We start from the raw sequence: 26,207 nt of genomic DNA, 5'->3' as shown, positions 1-26,207 counted from the left end.
AAAAGCTTGATTAAACACTCACTGATTAAATGCTTACACCACTTTAAAGAGAGCTATGGTGTTGAGAGGGCAGTCTCTCACAAGGGAAAAATCATTTGGATTCAGAGGATGTAGCATGGTGAAACATCTTCTAATACATCTTATCCTGCCTCTCCCCATATTCCTTTAGAGCAGAGCTTGCTGGGGTGAGCTGTGGGTTCCCACTCACAGATGCTGTGCCACAGGATACTCCGTAGTTGTAACATGTTTACCATCCCCCAAAAAAAGGAGCATTTCAACAGACACAAACAAACAAACACCCCCTCCCCCCCAACACAAATAAAATCAAACCAGAATAATTACCCCAACCCTACCCTTCCCACCCCACCGCCCACTGTTACCTGGGATGGAATATCTTGAAGAACACAGCTCTCCAGGTACTGGAGGCTTCATTACTGATTTTTTTACCTTGGTCGTAAAGGTAAAATTAAGCATCCTTGTAATGTTTAATTTTGAGACTAGGAGCAACTTCATATGCATGCCTGGCATCTTTAGCACCAAGAGCATATCACTGTTGCATGGTACGGATTAAAACCCACTCTGGTTGCAGAAAGTCACCTTTATTTCCCTGTGGGCTCAGTGTGGGGACCAACATTGAGCTCACAGATGTGTACACAAGTGCTCAAATTGTGCCTGCACAGCTGGGGGAGAGGCTGTCGCAGGCATGCAGCAGAACCAGAGAAATAGATTTTGAAAGAACTTCTGGATGCTGACTACTACATGCCTGGATTTTTGTAAGCATTCTTGAGACTTAATACAGAGTCCACTGAAGGCAGGGAGAAGTTGAGGTCCTTTAGTTGCCCCTCAGTTATGTTCCAGAGCAGTGAAATCTTTGCATCCAAGATTCCACGAATGGGAACTGGGGCAGGTTAGAGTTGTTTCTAACCCCTTTGTTGTCTTTTATGTGTTGGAAGGGTGAGCCACAAGGAGGAGTACAGTCTCCTTTTCTTTGGTAGGCCAGCTAAAATCTTTATTCTCCCTCACTCCATCAACACCTTTGAGACAAGGAACTGTAATCTTAAAGCCTTGCAGGGGTCATATTTCTTGTCTTGTTTCAATGCAAATACATCCTTAGAATCCAACTCAGCCAAACAACCTTTAAACTATCTTAAAATGTTATACTACCATAAATAATTATAGATAAAAGGAGTGTTCTATTTTTGTATTCTTTCTTTTTTCCCAATTATCTGCCTTGTATTTTATGCTTCTGGAGCATAATGAAAGTAATTTTGACTTAAAAAACACATAGTCAGAATGTGTTTATGTTTCAAGTAAACTTGGGATGTTTTTTATATATTGAGAAAGTGTATATTTTCTTTCTGTATGTGTATATAGATACATCCAAAGGTATATATGTTATATGTATACTTTTATAACAATATATGAATATTGTATACATATATACCTTTATATATAACAAATATATGTTAATTCAGCCTTTCTAGAAAGTGAATTCAGACACCAATTTGATACAGATGGCTTAACAGATCATAATTCAGGTGTTTTATTCTAGAATCTGCTTCATAACTAAACCATATTCCGTAACACCATGAGCCCTTTTCTTAACATTGCCAGAGTGCTCTTAGGAACTCTGTGAAAAGCTTTGTTTTTATCGCTATAAAGCAATGCTGCAGAATTGATGCTTTTCTGAAGTGCTCTCCTGGCCCTCTGTGCTATTGGTAAGTCATCTATCATGGTTGTCATTGGCAGCAGTGACTCAGTAACATAAAGGGATTCAATCTTTTATTGAGACATGGCTGTGTAGTTCAGAACCCAATCAATAGGCTTACATGGTAAAAAACCATGGCGAACCATATATTGTTGTAATGCTCAATGTGGTTATAACTGTAACCACAACTTTTCCACTCTACCTGAAATGCTAATGGGATATTATCACTTCCTGCTTCCTCCCACCCACTACCAGACTTGCAGAAGGGATTGTTAAGTACCAGCACCTAACACTGCCAAGGTTTTATGAACAGGAGAAAATAAAAATCGTTGCTAAATGACTTTTTAGTATTTACATGTGGTAAAGAAAAAAACTTCTGTGAATGTAACTCATTGAGAAGCTAAACTATGACTAAAGCAGCGTGCACACTATATATTTATCACCTTGTCATTCTCCCACTAGAGCTTCAGCACTTCTGTTTGAGTACTCTGTAAGTTTTATTGTAACTGTAGGAAAAACTGCTCTTTGAACTCCCCTCCTATACAGCTTTAAAGGTAAGGTAGGTGTTAATCAAATGATGTTGCTGTGCTTGTTTCCCAGTCATGTCTTGGCTGATGCTTCTGCTGCTGAAGTGTGAAAACCTTGTCCTTTTAAGATGATGGGTCCTACACCTTTGAATAATTTTTAGCAGTTCATGTAGCTTGGAACCAACGCTCAGTATTGGAACAAACTTTGTAGGTGCCAGTGGGAGCTTATTTAGAGCAGTTGGCTTTTTTAAATTTACCAAAGTTTGGAAAGTGCAGCTAGTTTGCTGTGTTACCAGAGCTTTCCCTTTACATTAACTTTCTCTTCCCTTTATTCTCCCCATTTCAAAGACTGTCATAATCATTTAATCTCTCATTATGCAATTAGATATGTTGCTACACATTTATTAGCAAACTTACTGTCAGACTAGTAGTAATGCTGTAATTTACACTTCCCAAAGCATGGAAATTCCTGTGTAGGAATGAAGGCTCCCTTTTTTTCCCTCCTCCACCTATCCCGAGGTGCTTGTGCAGTGAAAAGTATTGCAGGAGTCTTGAGATGTGTGAGTGATAAGTGCTCTGCATGTTGTAACAGCTGGACATGATCAGACATGTTAAAGATGAGTATGAGGCTCGAGTGTGAGTTTTCTGCATTTGTGCTGGCTGAAGATTTATCCTGTGTAGTTCCTTTGGGCTTCTCTGATAAGTCTCATCTCATCCCCCCATGCAAGAAAAAGCAGGTGATACCTTCCCCCAGTGCTCCTTCTAATAACTGACTGAAAGACTGAAGTCTTGTGGTGCAGCCCTTCTGTCCAGGTGTTCCCTGGTTCTGCCTGCAGATAAGTGTTTGGAATCACAAGCAGCTCACACCCAGCGCATTAATCATCGCATCATCTGGGGACCAATAGAGAACCTGGCAGCAATGCTTAATTTTATTTAACACACTGTGTAAACCAAGTCCAAAAGGCACTTGAAATGTAACACTTTCTTCCATTTGTGGAAGCTCAAAGGCATAACTCCTCTTGAGGATTTTAATCCAATGGACATTAATGTATTGGGGATCCAGTGATGTCATTTGCCTGTCACTGGGAGTTAATGACAGTTAATGCATGGAATGATTGGAACAGTGTTGAAAGACCAGGGAGTCATGAATCCATATCTCTGCCTTAGAAATACAGACTCCAATCAGAAATGCCTGTGGAGTTTTCTGTTCAGGAAAACCCATCAGGCCATTATCTGGGTCCTATGCTCATGAGTATTGTGCACAGTACAGGTGTAATAGTTCATGCTAACAACCCTGTCTGGTTCTTCACATACCCTGTTGTGGCAGTACCCTTCTTTTCTCTTTTAGCTTGGAGTACTCCATGTACGTATGAGCTGCAAAATTTGTCCCTCAAAGTTGAAATCAGCATTTTGTCTCAAATCTTTTAATATTATGATATTTGCCATGTAACCTTTTGCTCAAAGTGTTATTTTTTTATTTAAATCACAAAATATTTTTTTTGTTTAGGGAATTTAAACCAAGGAAAAAGAAAGAGCTGCTGAACAAATTCTGTAGTTCTAAATATCAAGCTAATTTTTAAAATGTTAACATAAGTACTATATTGAATTAATGAAAAAAGCTATCTCTGTGGACAATGTACTAATACTTAATTCAAAATTTTATGGAGTAGATCCTAGGGATCATTTAGGAGTTTTACATGTGTTTAAAAAAATGAAACCAAGAAGATCTGACTGCTGTGCATTTGCTGTAACACCCCTGGAACGTGGCTAACGCCCAATTACTGCATGCTTAGACTTGGATGGGAATTACAATTGAGCTGTAAAATATTTTGACAGTTTCCAACTGTTGTGTGGTTATTAGCCAGGCATCATAAGAGAATGAAATTCAGTGATTTGATTAGGTTTGTATCATGATCTGCTTAAACAAGGACTTTCAACATAAACATGTAGTGTAAAGTGTTAATCAGAGGCAGTATTTAATTATTACCAGCTTTTCTTGAGTTCTGCAGGAGAGAATTCCTCTCTCCCAAAGATTTTGATTTCTTAAATGCGACTTGCCATACCTTTATGCTTCAGCTTTTCATTTACAAGCTTTTACTTGTTGAGTGCTAAAAGCATAACCACACCAAATTTAATTTGTCGCATGAAAATTATGTGTGTATTTTTCAAGAGGAGAGATTTGACAGTGTTGAAGCTAGAAAAGCTTGTGTTAATTACATATTATAAAACAAAAAGGATATTTTCATTTAACATGTATTTCTCCTTTTAGCTGAACAAGTCCTAGCAATTAGCAAATTTGAATAATGTAGGCATTCCTGGAAAAATATATGTTAAGCCAAGTGGCACTTGAATTGCTGTTACTTTTACATGTATTTTTATTTTGAAATGAAACTAATAAAGCAAAAATATTCAAACTGCATGCAAATTAAGCTCCAGATTGTGCCAGTCTTGTTATGTTCATTAAGCCATTGAATCCTTGAGTAGTGGCTGTTATTCCATGGGGACTATTCACAGAATAAGGTACTATTCAGAGAGGTAAAGATAACAATCTGCCTTCACACTGCTTAAATAGTGCTCATTCTATTGGGCAACTAAAGCAAGAATATTCAAGCCTATCATTCCTTAATTTTTCACTTGCTTTATTTAGTAATGCTTTTTGTTTTCTGTGTTGCTTATGAGTGGTGCTTGAGAGTGAAGCATTCTGTTTCTGGTAGAGAAGGCATTTTCAAGTGTTGTCATCCTGTTTTTTCTTTAAAAAACCCTCTAAGGTAATCTTTGTCTCTCAGTTCAGTCTGTGACATCTCTGCTGTGGCTGAGAGCTGATTTGGTTACCAGTGTTGCTTGCTGTTGCTGTTTGCCTGAATACCTCATTTCACCCAGCTGTAATTGGTAGAGTTTTTCTGACTCTTGTCCTGGGTTTGACCTGAACTCTCACCTTGCAGATGACAAAACCTTTGTAATGGTATCCTGGATTTTAAAGTGGCTTTGTGACTCTGTGGAAATGTGATGTCTGGGAGAGAGCCTTCCTCTCTGGCAGTCCTCACAAGGAGCAGTTGGAATGGTGGGCTTGTAGTCAGTAGCCAGTCTCCTAAACATCTGAGACGCCTGTAAACTGTTCAACTGTAGAGCTTTCATTTGGAGAGTTGTTAGTGGTTATTGAATTTCCTGTGTATTCAGATAGCTGTGTGCTGGGAAAAAACCCAAAATATACTGTGCTTTGCAAGGAGATCTGATTAACATTGGGGAATTGGTGCATGAGTTGCTTATGAAAAAATAATATCAGAACCTTCACACAAAGATTAATTTTTAAAATGGCAAATGGGTTTTTTTGGTGGATGGTTGAACTGAGAGGCCAGTGTGAAGTGTTGCTTGGTGGGAATTAGGGGTTTTCCATCTTCCTTCCTGTGCAGCCAGAGCATGGAAGGAAGCTCTGCCAGGCTCCTGCTCCCTGCTAGCAGCAGCCCATGTGAGCTGTAGGCTCTAGAGGTAAGAGACACAGATAATGTTGGTCTGAAGCACATCTGAAAGATCACTTGGTCTTTCTACTTGCACAAATGCTAAGTTCTTTACAAAATGAAAGATTTCTGCAACCTATTGTTAAACAGTAATGAAGCATCCATGGCCTTCCCAGGCAGTCTTGAGTGCTTCATTTTCATTATACTGCATTATAGATAGCTCCTCCTGATGTCTGACCTCTAGCAACTAAAGCCTGTAACTTTGTTTTGGTAAACACTGGTCTGGGAGTCAAAGGGTTTGCATTCTTCTTTGGAATTTTATGTGCTTGATGATTTACCATGTTACTTTCCTCTATCATTTATTCATACCATAAATGACCTGAATGTGATTCAGCTTTCTTAATGCCTTTTTTTCCCCCTCTGCAATTTTCTTTGGGCTCATCTTCCTTACACTCTGAATCAGGGAAAACTGAATGTAAAATTTTTGATGTGGTTTTGTTGATGCGGCGTGGAGTGAGAGAGGCAGTCTTGATCTTGCAAGCTTTATTCCTGTCTATACATCTCAGTACAATGTTTGTCTTTTTCACAACAACGTGATGTTGTTGACTTTATGTTCAGCTTGAATAGACTGTTTTCCCCATATCCTTTTGTGAAGAGCTGTTACCTAACCAGTTCTTCCTTATCCTGCATTTATGTAAATGATTACTCCTTCCTATGTTTCACTTGCAGCTATCGAATTTCATACTGCTTTTTTCAGATCTTTACTCCTTTTTATGTGATTGGAGTTCTAGTGCATTCAATGTCCATCCCAGCTTCTTGTCCAGTGCATTGTTCACCTTCCTAATTCAGACTTGCACTGAACCTAAGAAATACTCTTGCAGAACCCCTTTCAATGCATATTTACAAGAGTCACCTAAAACTAGTCTTGGGTATGGTTTTCCAGCCTGTTTTGCACCTATATGAGTCTCATTAAGGCTCTGTTTTCCATGCTTCCTTAGGAGAGCATCTTGAAAGACAATTAAAAGAGCTCAGCTACATCTATAATCTGTTATATGATGCTTCTCTACTCCCTGCTTCCCTCTTGCAGAAGGAACTTGGAGTGCTAGTCATGATTTGTTGATGACAAATTAATGTTCGTTACTTGTCTTCTTTTAACTTTCATATGCTAAGAAGGGCCTTAATTATTTGTTCCACCTCTTTTTCATTTGCTTGTCTGCATTCTTGCTCTTTGTCCTTTTTCTTATGCTTTTAAAGGCTAGAAGGAAATGTAGTCTTTTCCTACACTTCTAATATTGTCCCCTATGTTCAAGTCTCCAAACTGACTATTCCTTTCGGATGTTGTTTCATATTGGTTCTTCCAGGACTTTGGGATTACATTAAATGTGTTCAGCTAATCTGAAAGCTTCTGATTTATCTAAGCTGTTTCCACATGGGGCTGAAATCTGACCGTTCTGTGTCTGTATGAGTAATGCAAGTCTCCAACTTCCATCTGATTTGTAGAATAAAGACAGATGTAGAAAAAAAGTACTGAGCATTTTAGATGTCTCCCCATCATCTGAGCTCCCCATGGACAGCTTCTCCTTACCACTGAGGAGGGAAGCAATACTTCTGTTAATTTCCTTCTCATGATTGTTTACATAGAGTCAGCTGCTGATGCGGTAGTTTATCAAGGCAAAAACTTGTTTCCATTAAATTCTCACTTATCTCTTGCTGTCCTCAGGAGCTTTAGGAATATCCATCTTTATGCCTGGTGCCAGCTCATGGGTACCAGCAGCTCATGAGTACCAGCACCACATGCAGGATTGTAAAATATACTTATTTTATTTCCACTGTCAGGCAAGTGGAGTATTATGACCTTCAGGGGTACTGTGACATCAGTACCAGGCTTAAAAATACTGAGTGCTCTAAGCACACCCAAACAGAGATTGTTTTCCTTTGTTGCTGCAATACCTGCACAAATCTGGCATCTGTGTTGTGTTCTCAAGTATTTCAAACAAAGATTTCTCATAGGTAAAGGCTAATGCTTCCATAAATCTGCCTATGGTTGGGCATTAATATAAATGATGCAGTAGATTTACAAAACAGGTAACTATAAAGTTTTGAGCAATGTCACCTTTAATGAGCCAACATCAGAAGGTTGCCTGAAAAAAACATGTCTGTTGAAATGTTCAGAAGAGTGGGATAATGACTTGTTTTTATTTAATGGCTCTGTCAAAAGAAATTCCTGCAAAAGCAACAAGAGTTCACTGTTTTTAGGAAGAATTGGCAGTGACTCTCATTTTTAGTTTGCCTTGTGCTTTCTTTTAGAAGAGATTCTTGTGACCTTTTCTGACAAGCTCTAACACTTCCATTGTTTGCTGCAGGCCTTTGAAATGTGGCAGAGATAGCCTTGGGCCCAGGGAGGTGCGTTTTGCTAGTTCAGTTCACATTTAACAAAGTTAAAAGCTTTGAAAATTGCTATTCCTCATCTGTGGTTTAAGTTGCTTAATTCTGGCAACCTGCCCAAAACCCTGAACGTTCCCATCGTGGCAGAGAGCCAGGGATTGTGAACCAGCAGCATCCTGGTAGCTCATCTGGGCTTCCAGCACAGATTACATGAGAGCAGAGCATTCAGCCCACATGCCACCGGGACAACTGGAGGAAGGAAGGTGGACACAAGGAAACTGCCTGTCTTCTGAGAGCAGAAAAATGAGGCCCCATCCCTGCATGTCATCTGTTCATACTGTTACATTATAAATACGTGTAATCATCAGAGACTGAGCTCCGTGTTAGCTTCTGCTTAATGGTATGAGTTCCATAGCTTTTCTTGAGATTTTTAATTGAAAACACGGCGCTCAAGACAAAGATTATGCGACCTCAGGGAAGAGAAGCTAGGTGAGCCTCGGCCAATCCCTTTTTAATAGTTCAGTCTGAGAAGGAGATCACTGTAACTTTTTTCCTGGCTGTACTGACCATCAGGTGAAATTACTTCCGCATAAGTAACCAATTCATTATGTTGTCTGAGATTTGTTTCCTTTTTACCAGTTCATTAACATAATCTTCTCCTTGCAATTAGCTAATAAATTTAAGGCTTCTCAGCTTGGTGAGGTAGCTGCCCACACTCCTGTGCAGTCCTGTTCTTCTCTGCTAAGAACATCCACGGGGGAGGTTGTCATCTGGAAATAAATTGTCTGCCTTGCTCTTAATTGATTGCCATGAGCAGACAGCCTTGTGTCCTGTTGCGCAAACGAGGCAATTGTCCAGCAGTTGATGTGTTGTGAATTTTGGTTCTGAAGGTTTAGAGTATAGTTCTGAATTCTTGGCTTCTTTCATCCTTTTAATCCCTGACAATGAAAACCAAACCAAAACCCTAAAAGACTCGGCTAAGAAAATGTTACTTCATTACTAGACAAAGTAAAAAGCAAAAGGAGGCTACCAGATAATTACAAAAGTTACAAAATTGAGTACTTAGCAGTAGCCTTTGTTACTCAGTCTCTCCCATCTTTGTGCACTGGATGACTGTAGGTTATATACATGTTCGCATTTCAATTGTATGATGGCATACTGTAATTTTCTACCAGACCGCTTCCTTGGTGCTCAGAGTAAAAGTAACCAGAGGCAGCCATCTGCAGGCTTGCTTTCCTTTCTTTGCCCAGGTATGGTTTGGAAAAGCTCTTTCCAGATTCCTGGCCATCAAAATATATAACAGGCAACTGAAAACCCTTTTGCATTAAATAATCAGATCTACTTGACCAACTGCTAACTTGAGGTGTGTCCCAAGGATTTCACCTTCCTCTTCACCTTCTACGTTCAAATGTGAGAGCATCATGTCAGCTCAGGCAGATGTCTGAGTGTTGGGTTGTGATTAAACATGGGCTCATGGGTTTGGTTGTGCCAAAATTAAACTTGTAAAATGATAAGCAATTTAAAGCTTATGCCTAAGGCTTTTGAGATAAAAGTTTGTATTTTATTGCATATCCACATTAGCTGTAGGCACAATCAGAAGAGTGAGGAGGGCGAAGTTTTAAGATGTCTGCTGCTGATGAAACCTGGAGGTTACCTAAATGCTCATTATTAGTCATATATAGGAAATAAATTCAGTGTAACTTGTGTCCAGCAGCTGGGTTTTCATATCTCGTTCATTTTTAGGGACAGTAGGAACCAGAGACATTTTGCACCATGCAAATAAGGAGCACAAAGTTAAAGAATGTTCTCCTAAACTGATCTATTTGTTTATCAGAGTAACAGAATAGCAGAACTAACACTTCTTTCAAGGAAATGTGTATTTTCTAATACATGCATGATCTTCCCTTATAAGAAGCAAAGAGCAATGCCACTTGTATTTTGATGTGTCACTAAATTGTAATCTTATGGTGACCTGCTATGTAAAAAATACCTAACTACCCTAAGTAAAGAACATCTCAGCACAACTGGGTCATGAGGATGCTTTCTCCATTTTTGGAATAAAACAGAAAGCTGTTCCATTCTATCTTTGCAGACTCTTTCCATATTGTATTTGAAATTCCTGATACCACTTCTTGACTTACGCCCAGACTGTTCCACAGCCCAGAATAAACAAAATTGAATGCATGTTGGACACATGCAGACCTTGCCAAAGGCATAAATTCTATTAAATGAGCCATATTCAAATTCTAATACTCCCAGGCTAATGGGACATTCCTATGGGTGAAGTCCTGTGTTGTTTAAAAACCAAAATTTTAGAATATCATTTTGAGGATATAAACTTACCTATTTGACTGAAATGTATTTGGTGTCTTGCTTCTATTGCACCTTTATACAGCTTTGCAGACTGTTCAGTTCAGCTGAGTTTCCTGGACTTCTACATCCAGCCTCATGCTGCACATTTTCACTCACCTACTTGTGTCTTACTTTCATTTACCTTACCTTGCATTTTAATGGTTGCACAATTTTCAGTGAGCCCAGACAGCGTCGTGGTTTTGATAGGGGTACGGGAAAATCCCTTTTATTTTGCTCAGTCAAATAAGTTAGAGGCCAGTGTCTGTACTTGCCTCTTGAGGGAAAAAACTTGCTTGTTCATTGTTTGTCGGTCTTCCCTATTCTGCCTTTCAGCCCTATCTCAATCTGAGCTAGCTCAATCTGAGCTTCTTCTCCTGCAGTTAATTACCAGTCCTGGGTGGTTGTCTCAGTTCCTTTCCTCTTCTAGGAGTTGTGTTCATTCATTAATATAAAACTCAAACCATGTAAGTGTTCCACCTAGATTACAAATCTTTTTTTTTCCCTTACTCCTCTCAGCATCTTTCTCTTCTGGGCTTCAACACTCCAGCTTTCTTTAAACACCTCTAGCCCCATGCAACCTGCCTACAAGCCCTTGAGGTCCTCAGTCTGAGCCCCTAGAGTCTTCATCCTGGCTGTGTCACTGTCCCATCGACTCATGTTCTCATCACAGTTCCAGTCTTCATTTTCTTCTCCTGAGTGTTGGGCTGTGTCAGAGATGCAGCTCAGCCCTTGCTGTGTGAGCCATCACTGTGCCTGGTGCTGGGTTCCTCAGAGCAGCAAAAACAACTATTTGAATATTTTAAGTGTGGGTATGCAGCCTAATACTTGAAGCTATTGTCCTCTTGTTAACGTAATGGTCTGATGGGATAATCTCCCAAGAGAAAAAACGCATACACTATAAAACATATCAACTGAGCTTCCAGAATGTGTAAAAAGAAGAATAGAGACTTCAGTGCTTTTGTTGAGTGTGAACCAAAGATATCCCAAAGCCAGTGCTGACTCCAGCTGATAAATCCATCGCACGATGCTGCGTTTAGATCTGAGCTACCCTGTGAGGGACGAGCTCTGGAACCTCCGCGCTTGCCGTGTGCTGCTCCACGGCTGGACAGAAGCCAGTTGTGTTGGATTCCATAACCTGTTGATCAGTGAGGAGCTCTGGCAGTCTGCAGTGGATATCTTGGGCTTTCTAGTGGCATTTCCAGCCGAGTTTGCAGGGACTTCAGCTTTTGAGCTCAAAAAGGCAAGTTGTGACTGCTGTGTCGTTTAGAAGAATTGTGTAGTCAGTGCTGAAAAGAATGATGTAAGAAAAAGGTTATTAAATTTTCATTTCATCTGATTAGTTCCTACTAATCATGTAGAGCAAATACATGCTAGAAATAGGCACTTGGTAGTAATTGTGTTTGCACCAAGCCAGTAATTAATATGTCCAACATACAAATATCGAAAGGAAATGTTTTGCATAATGGTTTTTCACACACACATGAAAAAGAAACTAAAACTAACATTTGTAAACTCCTCTGAAGACCTGTCAAGTGCTCACACACAGTTCTGCCTTTACTTCTGTATTTCCATTGTGTCTGGAGTTAAATGCTTTTATCATAGATTAAATAATGAAAGCTTTGACGCAGGTGGTGATTAGGAGCATAACATTGTCATGGTATTAACTTCACCTTTATCAAAAAAACATGGACTAATAAGTGTGGAAAGAGAACCTTATACAGTTTCTGCTTTATCAGGTAAGAGAAGAGTAGATTGTACATGTTATGCACATTATGTGCGTCCTAAATCTTCTGTATTCTGGAAAAAGTGCTTTTTGAAAATCTAACATAAGTGGAAAGACAAACACAGAAGAAAGCTCCAGATTTTCAAGGATTCTGCAGTCTACCTTTTTAAACATTGATAATTTTAGAATAAATTTTTAAATAAAGTATGACGTTCTGCTTAATTTATTGGTTTAATACCTTTGTATTTCCTTCTGTAAAATCTGGTTTTAAATTCAGTTATATCTTTAGTTTATTAGATAAGTAATTAAAGTAATTTAAATGGCAATATTGCCTAAGGCAATTTCAGTGTTAACCAGAAAGTGTTGAGGTGACTGGAAAATTTACCATTTTTGTTGAGAGTTTCAGCAGCAAGTATTAAGCCTTTACAATTAACATTTAATATATCTGGTAAGCAGTGCTCTATGATTTGAAGAAGTAGCTTTTTGCATTAATAATTTGTTAAAATATCACCTTTCCACTATTTGATAATGATGTTTTAGTTTTTTTCTCTCATTGAATACATCTCTCAGTAGTGCTATTTCCTTGTCTGTAACTTATAATAGCAAATATATTTTAAGTAATGTAGCACCTTAAATTTGAGGTCAATGATTAGTTACTAGGTTTTTCTTCAAGGTGTAAAGAAAACAAGAGAAAAACACCCTCTTAATTACTTCACTGAATCTGGAGTAACAGTCTGGAAGCTGCTATGCAATATTTATTTCTCTGATTAAAATCTTGTGTGTGGTAAAGTTTATAATTTATTGCTGCTTTTCCTTCCCTATTTTGTATATCCCTGTTAAAGCTGTTAATTCAGTGTATTTGGGGATATTTGTCTCGTCGTTAATGGATTTGTTCATGCTGATTTGAATTGTTGACAGGATTACAAAACGTAAGCACTTTCTAACAAGTTATTTTGTACATATGATGTGGTGTTAAAAAAGTCTCAGCAAGGTATACCTTTTGCACTCTGTAAATGAGTTAGCAGTGCTTCTGTCTGGTGAGGAGGTAGTGTGTTTATGCAACAACTTTTTTGGGCTGATTTGACAGTAAATGAAAAATTACTTCTCCGGCTCTGCACTTTTTTTTTTCCCCAGAAGCAGTGAAAACAAATGAGTTGATAGCAGCTAATTGCTGAGCACTGACAGGCTTCAGTCAAGGGGGGGCATCGTTGGTCTTTCACAAATGGACAATAACAAGTAAATCCGTTTGACCATAAAGTGGCTGTGATACAGTAAATTACTTGCTCTTAATTTGTCTTAATTTGGGAACTCTCTAGCTCTAAAGTGCATCAACAGCTTGTTTGTTTTGTATATATGCTTTAAATGGTATTACATTGAAAGAATAGGGGATCTCAGTTCTTTCACTGTAATTCAAATGTAGGATTTGCATCAGTCACATTCTGCCTGTTTGATTAGATCTAAAAAGTTTTTAAAGTGAAAGTATTTTTCTAGGGAAGTGTGTGTGTCTTGAAAACAGCTGCTGCAATCAGTATGCTGAATTTGAGGGGCAGCAGATAGTCTGACAAATGCCAAATGCCTGACGTGTTCTATTTTATTTCTTGGTTTATGCCCACAAAAATGTTACTAAAAGAGTCAAAATAACTGTTTTTGGAAATGGTCATTATTAGCTAATGATGGTTAGATAATGGTTGTTAGCTAATGACACTTGTTAGAAACCACCTTCTGATAAGAGCTTTCATCTGAAATTCCTTTTCCACATAGAAAAGCTGAAGCCTGGAAGAGGCAGCTCTTCGGGTATGGTTGGAAGTGGCTGTTCAGAAAGACAGTACCATAATTACCTTTATGCAGTCACTCACTGACACAGAAAGAGCACCAAAACTCTCCTCTGGAGCCTTTACCAGAGGAATTCATCAATCCTGTGTCGTGATTTTGATTGTGAAAGGGCTCGTGGGGATGCTTTTCCATGGCTGCATTTTGGGAAGTGTTTTCAAGGCTCTGTGTCACCGCCTGTGCAGGGCTGTGCCGTGCTTCAGCACGGGTGTTTCCACTGGTACAATTCTTGGCCTCTTCCCCTGTGTAGATGTGGAATCCTGTATATCTGCATCCTTGGGAGACAAGTGCCTAGGGCAACAACTGCAGATAATAACTCGCGATTTGTGTCTTTTGCAAGTTACAGTCATTGTAAACTGACAGCTGTGAAGGACCTAAACTCACATCAAAGGATACAGATCATCTAGTTAGGTCAATTAATGTTAATTCTCATCTTCCATTAAATTCTTTTATCTTCTCTTTTTTTTTTTTTTTTTTCTTTTCTTTTTTTTTTTTTTTTCCAGCCAAGCCCAATACCAAGTCCTGTTTTGGGGAAAAAGCCAAATGCCAGTCAGTCATTGCTCGTGTGGTGCAAAGAAGTTACAAAAAACTATAGGGGAGTGAAAATCACCAATTTCACCACGTCGTGGAGAAACGGTTTATCCTTTTGTGCAATATTACATCACTTTAGACCAGACCTAATGTAAGTTGTATACTCTTTGCCTGCATAAGCTAACTCTCATAGAAATACTGAACAATTTTTTAACTTGAAAATAAAATACCAATGTGTTTTAGGTGCTGAACTGTTTTCACCCTTTGCTTTCAAGCAGGGAACTGTCCTTTCTAAGAAACCAGATTTATGAATGCTCAAACTTTGTGACCTCTTTGCTCTCCCTTGTTGCATAAACAATTATTTCTCCCCTCTCTGTGATTTGTTTTTCTTCTTCTTAATCTTATACAAAGAACTGACTTCAAGATGATTATGAGAATTGCGCCAGTGTTGAAATGAGATGAGAGGAATAAGCTCTTTGTATGTTGACAAGGACGGATTACCTCCTGGTAAATTTGGTTGTCAAGGCTGGCCTCTAGTCCCTGCCTTAACTTCTTTTTTAGATGGAGAGCTTCAGGCAATGAAACATGTAATCGGTGTTTATTTATTTATTTATTTATTCCTTTAATTTTCCACACTATTAGTTTTGTTGATTGAATTGCTGTGAAATTGCTAGTTACTGTATGATATTATTGTATGTCAAATTTTTAGATTTAGTTTGTTTTAAAACTGCTGCTTTTATCAAATACTGTATATACCCACTGTGCCATTTTCCCCCTCAGTGACTACAAGTCCCTGAATCCTCAAGATATTAAAGAAAACAACAAAAAGGTAAGAACTGCCAGGCAAAAAAAAACAAAACCCAAAACCAAAACCATAGCCTCAATTTTGACTTCACTGCAGGTTTTTATTAATTTTGGGAAAGTGTGGTTGTTTTGTAAGGTCATAACTGTGGCTCACAGAAGGTGTTCGGCCTCCCACGGTTCAGATCGGATGTGTTATTGACTCGAGTTTGTCATGGTTTTAATATTCACAACAAGTCCAGGGCTGGCATTAGAGTTTAATATTTGTATGGCCTACATTAACTGTGAGAGCAGAGGAGGGGCCTGGCCAGCCTTCTGTGAGCACTGCTCTGGTTTTTCCAATCAGCCACATAATTAAAAGAATGAAAAATGTAACTGCTCTTTGACTGTGGCACACAAGGCTTCTCTTGCTGTTGCTTTAACAAGGCTCTGGGAGCTGAGCATGGTTGATGTTGCTGTGATGGTGATGGTTATATTTTTAAAGATGGAATTTTACACCTACTCTTAGACTGCATCAGCTGAATGAAGTAGTATGCACAACATGGGAGGTTTAGGATAAAAGGTGTTGACATATTCCTTTACAAATAAATTAAATGCTAGCAAAATAGTTAATAGTCTTGTGCAGTACAACTGCTTTAAACCACTCTTTGTAGGTGCAAGATGTAAAAAGTTTCTCTGGAAGAAGCAGGAATTCAGTTTGGGGATCACCAGAAGAGTGTTTATTTCTGCTCACTATTTTAGATATGTTACAAGCTTCGGTTGGGCCCTAGGGACATGTTTAGAAATTACAATTTTCATGTGAGTCACTGATAATAAAATTGTTCCTAAAGATCATCTGAAAATTGTTTTAAGTATCTGCCTTCTTAAAGCTGTGGTTTTACTTTTATTCTGCTTTAAAAGGCACTAAATTTAACTGAGATGAAGGTATAAAAATATACTTTAAATAAATTATCAAGTTCAATATTATATAGCAAACATATCTGCAATCTAGTATTATTTACTTACATGGAATTTATGAAAGTGCTTTATTAAAATTAATTTTGTTTATATTTTAATGTGCCTGCACATTTATGTGTTAAACAGGGAGTTACTTGTCTTTAATTTAGTACTTAAGTATTATAAATAATGAAATATTTCTGAGCAGCTCGTATCTAATGAGTATTTAGCTGATGATATTTTTTTTCATAATAATAGGAGGACTTACAATGACCTAAGTGGATTATCTGTGGCATCAGAGTATTTTCTGTGACCATATGTTTTTGTACTTCAAGTTTTGTTGACCGTCTGGCCTAATTAAGCTGGATTATAAAAAAGAAAGAATAGATTATTAATTAAAAATGTTAGCAGTATGATCAGTCATCTTTTCTTTGTGAAACTGTGATGGCAAACAGTGAACTTTTTAGCCTGTCTCTAACAGGATATAGTTCCCAGAATTGAAGAAATAGTGATTGTTATTATTGTGCAGTTTTTTTCTTTCATCACTTTGCCAGCCTTTGCCTGACAGCTACCCTGAGTATCTCAGTTGCTTCCTGCAGATTTATTTCCTGGTCTCACACAGTTCTGCCAGATAACCCCGTGTGCCCTTGGTTGGAGTGAATGCAGCACTGCCAACAATGGCTGCCTAGAAATTCCATGCAGATATGTAACACATTTGACAATGATTCCTCCTAACCAATTAAAATAACATCTTCAGATGAATAGGATGATTTTCTTTGTCTGAAGCAGGTTTTTTTTTTCCTATGTTTTTCTGCCTCTCCCTCTCCCCAAAAGGAAAACCATAGATTAAAGGTTAACCCATAGGAGTATATATTTTAGAAGTGAATCACCTTGTTTGTATTTTAATTTTTAAAAAAAAGAGGAAATCTTAAGATTTCTTAACAACTGTTTCAGTGCAAATACTGTGTATAATTAGGGATGGAAATGCACTCTTAAAAAAGGCATGTCATCAGAGGTTCTTTATAATACCAACCACTTGCCAGTTGGGTGCTGCCACTGATGCTGAATAAAAAAGGGTATTTACCTGTGACATCTGATCTTGGCCAATATGTCAGTGTGTTACAGAGTTGGGAAATGATTGGAATATTGCCTGTGGTGCTTGTGCTGATGGATCCCAATTGATGTCTGTCAATCAGCTTGTCAGTAAATTTAAAAAAAAGAAAAAGACTTCATTGGGAGATAGATAAATAGGCTTAGTCTCCTGAATATACATATATTTAAAAAAATCCCAAACAAGTACTACATTGGCATCAATCTGAATTGGAAGGTATTTTTGGTGCACATTGGAAATTCAAATTTTGATCAGAAACAAAAGAGAAACCAGGATTATCTTTGAGAAAATTACGAACATTACAGGGATACTTTCCCAGCTGGTCTAAAGAGTTGTGCTTCTACTTAAATCTCAGATATAGCTAACTATCCATATTACCTTCCTAGTAGTGTTAAACAGGTAATTTGATTTAATACGTCCATTTGATTATTATTAAATAATAATAAAATTTAAATTAAGGGAAAATTTATCAAAATTACAGCATACTGGCACTATAGTTCCTTATCAACATTAGAAATATTTTGTCTCGCTCATAAAATGTCCTGCACTTTAAAAATATAAGCTACTAAACAAGACTTGGGCTGGATCTTTGACAACATGAAGGAATGAGAAGTAGAAGGGCACAACAGTATGGTGCTGATAATGAATTTCTGGTTTTAGTCATTGTTTAGAGAAGCTTGGTTCATTTATCATGTGGATATATCTTTTGGATGTTCAATTGGCACTTCTTATTTTTATGATGCTCCCCAGTTCTTGGCCATTTCTAACAAATTCCTTAATACATTGGAACTTGAGTGATCATCTTAATAAAAGATCCCATTTTTAAAAGGAATTCTTTTAAATTATACATTTAAATAGAAGAATTCAGATTTACAGGGGTAGTATTGAGTCAAAATGGAAAATATTCCTTACCTTGAAACTGGAGTTAGTATTTTTATAATAGGTGGTCATGCTCACCTCTACAATTTGATTCCACAAAGTCATAAGAACAGATCTAATTGCATGTGTAGGAGATGCTTGTTGGCATCAGTAGGATAATGTAGAAGCAGAGTTAAACATGCAGAGTAGTAAATATTTGCAAAAATTGGGACTGAGTTATGCCTGTGTTTGACAAAAATAATTTGACTTGGAAAATTTTCTCTGTTAATACTATGTTACAAACTAATTAGAAATATGATGCATTTATAAATATGCTGGAATATCAGGAAACTCCCAGCTTTTCTAGTAGTGAAGAACAACCCATCACATAGTGCTATATGGACACATCCAGAACACACAATTGCTGTTTCTAGAGCTACTGTCTCTAGAGCATTGGCATGCCAATCTACATATCTAGTGTACTTTGAAAGGAGAGAAGCAAAAATGTGGATGAGAATGAGAGGGGATGGGGAATAGGTGTCAGGCATCGGTAGGAAATAACTTTGTTTAATCCCAGGCATCACCAGAAGAACTGAGCAGCCAACAAAAAGTGATTGAAGCTGTACTGAGAATATCCATAATTCCAAATTCAATCCTGCTGTAGTGTTACTTCTAAGCAAGTACCTTTCCTGAGACCTGAAACACTGTCCTCACCTTAATTTTATAGACCCTGGGAGATACTCATAGAGTTTAGTTTTATTAGCATATAAATAAGAAATTGAGAGTATAAAAGGAGTTTAGGTCAAGTCATGTCTATGGGCTTTGGCTGCCCTGGCTGGTGTGCCTGTCCTTAAGTCCTGTCATTCTTCATTCAGATGGTGACTCCCACTACCTGCAGTGTGAGGTAACAAGTTATTTATGCCACTGAATCAGCACTGACCCACTTAGCAAACAACACTTCCTGGCATTACCTTTAGTCCACAGACAGCACGGGTGGCTCGCGGTGTGTCCATGCCCAGCCTGTTTCTGCTGTGGCATGAGCATCCATCATTGCTGCTGTCTGCCATGCCTTAGGCTGCCACCCAAATCCCTGCACTGCTCTCCCTTGACTTGCTGCTGCTCTCTGTGCTCCTCATGTCTATTCAGTCCCACCCATCTTGTCTCCCTCTCCTCCAAGTCAGCTTGATCCTGCTCCTCCAACTCTGTTTCCCAAGATGCTGTAAATGACAGCTGTCCCTCTTCTACCATCCAAGTTGCTGCCATTCCCTCCCACCTATAATTTTGCTGCTTTTCTGTTCCATATGGAGTTTTGTACCAGCAAATACATCAGTCATGTTTGCCACTGCTGCTCCTATATCTAAGCACAGCTCTGTATTTATAAATGCCATAACAGTCTCTCATCATAATAAACCTTCCCAAGAAATACTACACCAAATACCAGCAATGATTTTAGGCCAAATCATTTTGTATGGGGAGAACCACAGAGGAGCTTAGAAATAATTTATTCAGACCATTTCTATGTCTAGATAAACTCTAGAATCATTTGTTACAACGATATAAAAATTATTTGTTATAATGAATCATTTGTTATAATTATATAAAAATTACTTCACCTAAAGTGGTTTGGAAAGTTATACCTGAGCATGAGGGGAGGCATGCAAAATTTTGGGAAGATAAATTCCAGGTTTTGAAAGCAGAGTTTGAAAAGCAGCTGAAATGAAAACTATTGGACCACTGATAGAGAATGACATTGCAAGGAGGAGGAGAGAGCCTCTTTTTCTCAGAGCAAACAAAATATCTGGGTCTGCCAGGGGCAGGCCAGCCCAGCCCCACATTCTGTCTCACTGTTGAATTCTTAGTAATATAAAAACCAAGAAATTTAAAAAAAGCCCCATAATTGTTTTATTTTTTTTTCTCTATTCTTTTTAAACTAAAGAAATTAAGGAAAAAATGTAAAGTTCAAGAGTTGAAGCCAGTGATGTGTGTTACTGTTTCCTTGTGAAAGGACAGTTTTCTCATCCATGTCTTAAATTTAGCATCTGCTTTTGTTCAAAATAGTGTAGGATCAACTGTGAACATTGTAAGGCCCTTTAGGAGACGCTGAAAAGGAGCTGCAGGATTCCTGGGGGAGGAGAAGCCCACATGCTTTAACTGAGTGCATCTACGCTAACAGGAGGCCTTTTAAAGACTTCCTTGAAACACAATATTGTCTTCCAAGGTTAATCCAGGATAGTAATAATTAATTGTAAATTGAGAAACGGCTTTAATTCTTCAAAACTAGAAAAACCTGATGCACCAAGCCCACTCACTTAAAGGGCCAGCAGTAAAAGAAGACAATGTGGCCTCACAAAGTGGGAGGCTTGCAACTGTTCAGCTTTTAGAAAGTAAAGTGAAATGGGAATGATTTTCACTCTCTCTTTCTTATAAATTTAGCATCAACAAATGTTTTTAAAATGCATTTGCTTGATGGATTAATGTGATTTATGTCTAGTGTGAAGTAATCTGTGGTGGCATTCCTTTTGACTGTCTGGACATAGTTTTTCATCAGCAGGAATCACTGCAATTACATGACCAATAGAAGGCAGAAGGTTTGATCAGCAATGATAAAGCTCAAGATGGATTAGTGTCGTGTTTCTTATATCTTTGTTCCTTATCTTAAAAAGCCATCCTGAGTTCCTTTTTTTTCTGGTCCAGCTCTTAGACTTTTTTTGTTTGCTTGTTTCCTGCAACTTGAGTGAGAACCATTTAAGATATTGGTAGGTTTTCCTAGTGCAAAAAGAAGGGTTTTCAAGCTGCAGTTTCATGAATAGCTGTTTACTCATAGAAGTCTCAGAATTTTGAGTAAGAAAAAATTTTAGTATAGTATGGCATTGAAGTATGTTAAAAATATTTAAAACAATGCTATTTGAGTGTTTTTGCTGGTTACATTCTCTCAGTCTGCTTTGCTATGAAGACGTCCTGGGACGTGTGTAGAAGCCATCAGGACAAATCAATGAGCTGGATGTTGGATGGTGCACCAGAAAGTAGTAATGACTATAATGAAGGCAAAAGAATAATAAGTAACAGAGTCAGAGCCATGTTCTCCCTGTAATATTGGTTGGTTTGGGGTTTGCTTATTTTGATTGAAACTTGCACTTGCATTTTTGAGATGTTATGATGGGTAAGAAACTGCCACACTGTGATCTTTATTTTGTCTGTCTTCAAAGGCCTACGACGGGTTTGCCAGTTTGGGAATATCGCGACTGCTGGAGCCTTCGGACATGGTTTTGTTGGCCATCCCTGACAAACTGACTGTTATGACCTATCTCTATCAGATAAGGGCACATTTCTGCGGCCAGGAGCTGAACGTGGTTCAGATAGAGGAGAACAGCAGCAAGAGCACATACAAAGTGGGCAACTACGAAACGGACACCAACAGTTCTGTGGACCAGGAGAAGTTCTACGCGGAGCTGAGTGACCTGAAGCGGGAGCCCGAGCTGCAGCCCCCGGATAGCGCTTTGGCCGACTTCGCCTCGCAGGACGACTCCGTGTTCGTCAACGACAGCGGCGTCGGCGAATCCGAGAGCGAGCATCAGACTCCCGATGACCACTTAAGCCCAAGCACAGCTTCCCCTTCTTCACGCAGGACTCGAAGTGACACGGATCCGCAGAAATCCCAGCAGAGCTCCGGGAGGACTTCCGCGTCTGAAGAAATCGGGAAGTGTAGCAGTACAGACGCAACACAGGCGCAGCCTGTGTTGGGAAGGAAGAAATTGCTGATAACTGACACTTTAGACTTCAGTGACTTAGCACATGTCAGTGATCAAAAGGAGGATATGTCTCCCACAGTTGCTTGTGAAGATAACAACAAGAAGAGACACCAGAGCTTAGACAGTACCCCTGGTTTCTCAGAGCAAGAAAAGCTGGGATGTATAGGATCCACAGAGAGCACAAGAGCAGATCCTAGTTCACCTGTCACAAAACCAAGTTTATCTCCTACTTCTAAGCCAGGATACTCCTATAATATGGATACAGATCTTGCAAAGAAACCACATGCTTCTCTGAGGCAAACAGAATCTGATTCTGACAGTGATGCCAGAGCAGCTTTAAATCATGCAGATCAAACTGCAAAAACAGCCCAGGTAAGACATTTATGTCTGTGAATTAGGATGGAGGTGCTGTTCAAGTTCTTTCTCTGTGTTTGTAATTTACACCAAATCTTCGGCATACATGGTGAGGTGAGCAATATATTTTTATTTTTGGGCAATAAATATTTTGCCTGAGAAGTAGGTAGTGCTGAAAAACAATCATTACACAAAAAATTTACAGAAATTGTCCCACTGTTGATCTTTCCAATCTCTCTCCAATTAAAGAAATTTGTGTTCTCAACTATCTCAAAGATGGCTCCAAAGTTTTTGCCACTGTCTGTTGCAACTCATTTCCTCTGAGTGTTGCATACTGAAGCAAAGGCTGGAAATAGATATCAATTCACTAGGAAATGTAAAACTTTGAATACCTTAAAATTTACTAAAGGTAATTCAGAATCTTGTCTGGGAAACCACAGAGTCTCATGAACATAGCCAGGATGGTAAGGTAGAAACTCCAAACTGTTAAATTATGCTACTTTCCATTGAGTGGCCTAAGGCATGTTACTTCACCACAATATCATTTCCCTTTCTGTAAAGATAACAGTGTTTGCCCACCTACCTTGCAGATTTATTGTGAGAATGGAAGTTGAATATTATATATATGCTGAGTAGTATCAATAAATCATATCATCATAAAAATATGTAAAACATGTTAACACTTCCACTTACAAAAATGTCAAAACAAGCTTATAATTTTATCCTTGTGAAGAATTTTCTTGAGTTTGGGCTTTGTGCCATTAGCTTTGGTAAGAAAAGAATATATCCAGTCTTCTGATAGTATGAATTGCTTCAAATATTTTAATGGGATTTTTTTCTGAGTAAGCACCGTAAAAATGATTTTATTGCAAGAGAAGCAGTCTATAGATGAGTGATAATGGCCAAATATAGGTTCCAGAGTCAACTAATTTTTTTCCTTTAGTCAGTGAAGTCTTGTGAGGTTTCTAATCATCATCATCATCATCATCATCATCATCATCATCATCTTTGTGTACTGGATGAAAAAGGAACAGCTTGGCCCATACAAAATAAAAGAGCAGGAGGAGACAGGATTTGTTCTCTATGAAGATTTTCATGGACAAGGGTGTAACAGGCCAAGAAAAAGCAGGAGTTGGCTTTAAAGGCAGTTCTTTGTTGTTAATTATTGGTACATTTGCATATGGCAATAAAATCTGAGATGTGAGGCTCCCTCTGAACCTACGCTCACTTGTTGCTTAGAGTCAACCACTCCATTTCCACGTGGTTGTTGCAGGAGCACCGCAGGCAACACCTGGCCCATGGAAAGGCCTGGAGATGCATTTTCCCACTCTTCATAGTTGACCTTGACTAAGAAACCAGCCCTTGGGAGTGTGTCTGCCTGGGAGCTGCTCATGTTCTTGTGTTGCCTGTGCAGAACCCCCTTTTGATATTTCTGCTCTTAAAGTAGGCTCAGTCCTTTGTAAGAAGAAGGGACTTGTGCATATTCATGAATTCAGTAGAAGCAGATATTTTTGGAGGGTTTTTTGCCTTGTACCCAGCTTCTTTGTGTTCAGTTTAAGTTATAAGTGAGTGGTACCCATATAAGTAGCCAACAAAGCATTTTTGTTGTAGCCATATTTGCATACATATTAAAGTAAATAAGTAAACACAGCATGTTTGACATGGCTTCTGTGAAGCCAGTTGGGTTTTTTCCACAGTTGCAGTTTAAAGGCATTAAATGTTGATAGAAATTAAGTTTTAAGGGGAAGGAAGAGAACTCCAATTTACATTATAAAGCCTACGACTTTTTTTTTTTTTTTTTTTTTTTTTTTTTTTTTTACATTTTGATCATCTTTTCATTTCTATAAATGCTCTGTCACCTCATGAAGACATAATTCATGTGGCTCCTGACCTTTATTGTATAGGAAGGCCGCTGGCTATTAACTACTGTATAAACCTTCAGTACCCTGAGGCTGCCTTGCTGTTAATTATATTTCTTTATTTTTAAGCAACGTATGTTGTCAAGACAGGAAGAACTTAAAGAACGAGCGAGAGTTCTGCTTGAGCAAGCAAGAAGAGATGCAGCATTAAAGGCAGGGAATAAACAACTAAGCAGTACCCTCATCCCAGCCCGCAATAAGCAGCTGAACGATGTAAGAAACATTGGCCACTCTTGCAGTTTGCAGAGTTAAAATGCATTGTGTGTGCTTTCAAGGGGGGAGGCATGTCCTTGCAGAACATTTCTTCTCTACGTTTGGTGTGTCATGTGTCCTTCATTCACTTCTAAAACCTGCTTCTCCTGATGTTATGGCCAATAGAAGGGTGCCTCCCACTTCCTTGGAACCAGAAGTCTGGGAGCATCTTCTTTGATTGGCACTGCAGTTTCTGGTGGGATGAAACTCAAACATTACTTGTTAAATGATAGTGAAGTAATTTGTGCTATTTCTGATTGCTTCTCTTTCAGTTAATGTAAATCATTTCCTTGAGCCTCTGATGTGAGCTCCTAGCTGCTTTAGAAGTGTTGTTGCAGTGAATGGAGCTGCTTGTGTCAGTTTGTAAAAGAGTTGATGAAACAATTTCTTTTTATCACCAAAGTTGATTATCCTGGTGAAGGGGGGAAAGTTGAGCTGGGGAATGAGCTCCAGTGTTGAAGCAGCTGTGGTTGTATCTCCAGTGGCTTCCATGGTGACCTGGAGGATCCCTACTCTCTGGAGATGAAAGCTAATTAATTTTTATGCAAACCTTTGCAATGCAGGTTTTGTGATTCTAACTATTGCACATTAGAGACTGTACTGGCAACTGAGAGTGTAAATATAACTGAAAAAATAATGATACAGAGAAAGGCTGGAATCTTTGCAGATTCCCACCTTCAGAGCTGAGTCCTGAGGGGCAGATTCTCCTCTTTACAGGAATGGGATCATACAATCAAAAAATGAAGGCAGTGATTTAACACATTTCATTTTATTTTCTTAACTCTCTTGGATCCATACTGGTTTTTCTTTTTTGTAGAAATTCCTCTCCATAGACTAATACTTCATTTGACTTTGAAATATATTCATATACACAGACAAGTCCTATTTATATACTTTAATGATATATAAGATAATTTTTTCTTGTTCTGTTTTTTAAAGTTTTTCTTAGATATGTAGATTTTAGTATAAATTTCACTGTGGATTTTTTTTTAAATTATCTTTTCATAAAGAAAATGGCATTAGAGGAGAGTTACTATAGGCAACTACTCAGGCAGAAACAACTGTAATTAAAGTTGCCTAATGTTTTATATTACAAGCTCCTATTTTCAAAGGTTTTACAACTTTGCTAGTATTTCATTGTTTGAGCTGAAATCTTCCCTGTCAGCTCGTCTGCCTCAGGGTAATATTTTTAAATTTTTTCTAACGTCAAAAAACCTGATCATCTCTTTCTCTGTATTAGGTTTGACAAAGCATTGTTTTACTCATATTAAAAATAGGTAAAATTTGAAAAGATTATTATATTCCCTTGAAAAATCAGTTCAAAACAGTCAAATTTGTGTTAATACTACAATCTTGTCAGAGAGCCCTGAAGTTCAGCAAAGTTCCCAAGTGTTAGTAAAAATTGTCTGCATGGACACTGCCCAGCAAGAACACCTTTTACCATTGCTCTCCTAAGGACCAAGGCCCCTTCTGGTGCAGGTCATAGTATTGGGAAGCAAAACTTTCTCTTTTAGCCTCAAACTCCTGCTAGTGAAATCCAAACAGGAGTGAAAGGAGCTGTCACAGTGGCATACAGAGAAGAGGTAGGTGGCAATGTGAAGTTACACAATAAGGAAGTTGGTGTCCAGGCCATGAAAACCAGCTGGAGGGTAGGAGATGGTGACGGGTTTTCAGGGTGAGAGTCAGGACTGCCAGATTACCCACAGGACTTTATTT

General features: G+C 38.4%; 1 protein-coding gene across 9 annotated transcripts in view; it reads left to right on the top strand.

Moving 5' to 3' along the window:
• EHBP1 (EH domain binding protein 1) overlaps positions 1-26,207 on the top strand; it is a 205,458-nt gene that overhangs the window by 110,817 nt on the left and 68,434 nt on the right. For all 9 annotated transcript variants that reach the window (XM_066546363.1, XM_066546360.1, XM_066546362.1 and 6 more), the window contains 4 exons: positions 14,484-14,662; positions 15,292-15,340; positions 21,424-22,338; positions 24,309-24,452. In XM_066546363.1, coding sequence (XP_066402460.1) covers positions 14,484-14,662; positions 15,292-15,340; positions 21,424-22,338; positions 24,309-24,452 — 1,287 coding nt within the window. The remainder of the gene's footprint in view (positions 1-14,483; positions 14,663-15,291; positions 15,341-21,423; positions 22,339-24,308; positions 24,453-26,207) is intronic.

This window comes from Molothrus aeneus, chromosome 3 (assembly GCF_037042795.1).
Source record: "Molothrus aeneus isolate 106 chromosome 3, BPBGC_Maene_1.0, whole genome shotgun sequence".
Classification (NCBI taxonomy): Eukaryota; Metazoa; Chordata; class Aves; order Passeriformes; family Icteridae; genus Molothrus; species Molothrus aeneus.
Note: the sequence above shows the minus strand (reverse complement) of the source record. Positions and strands in the feature narration are given on the sequence as shown.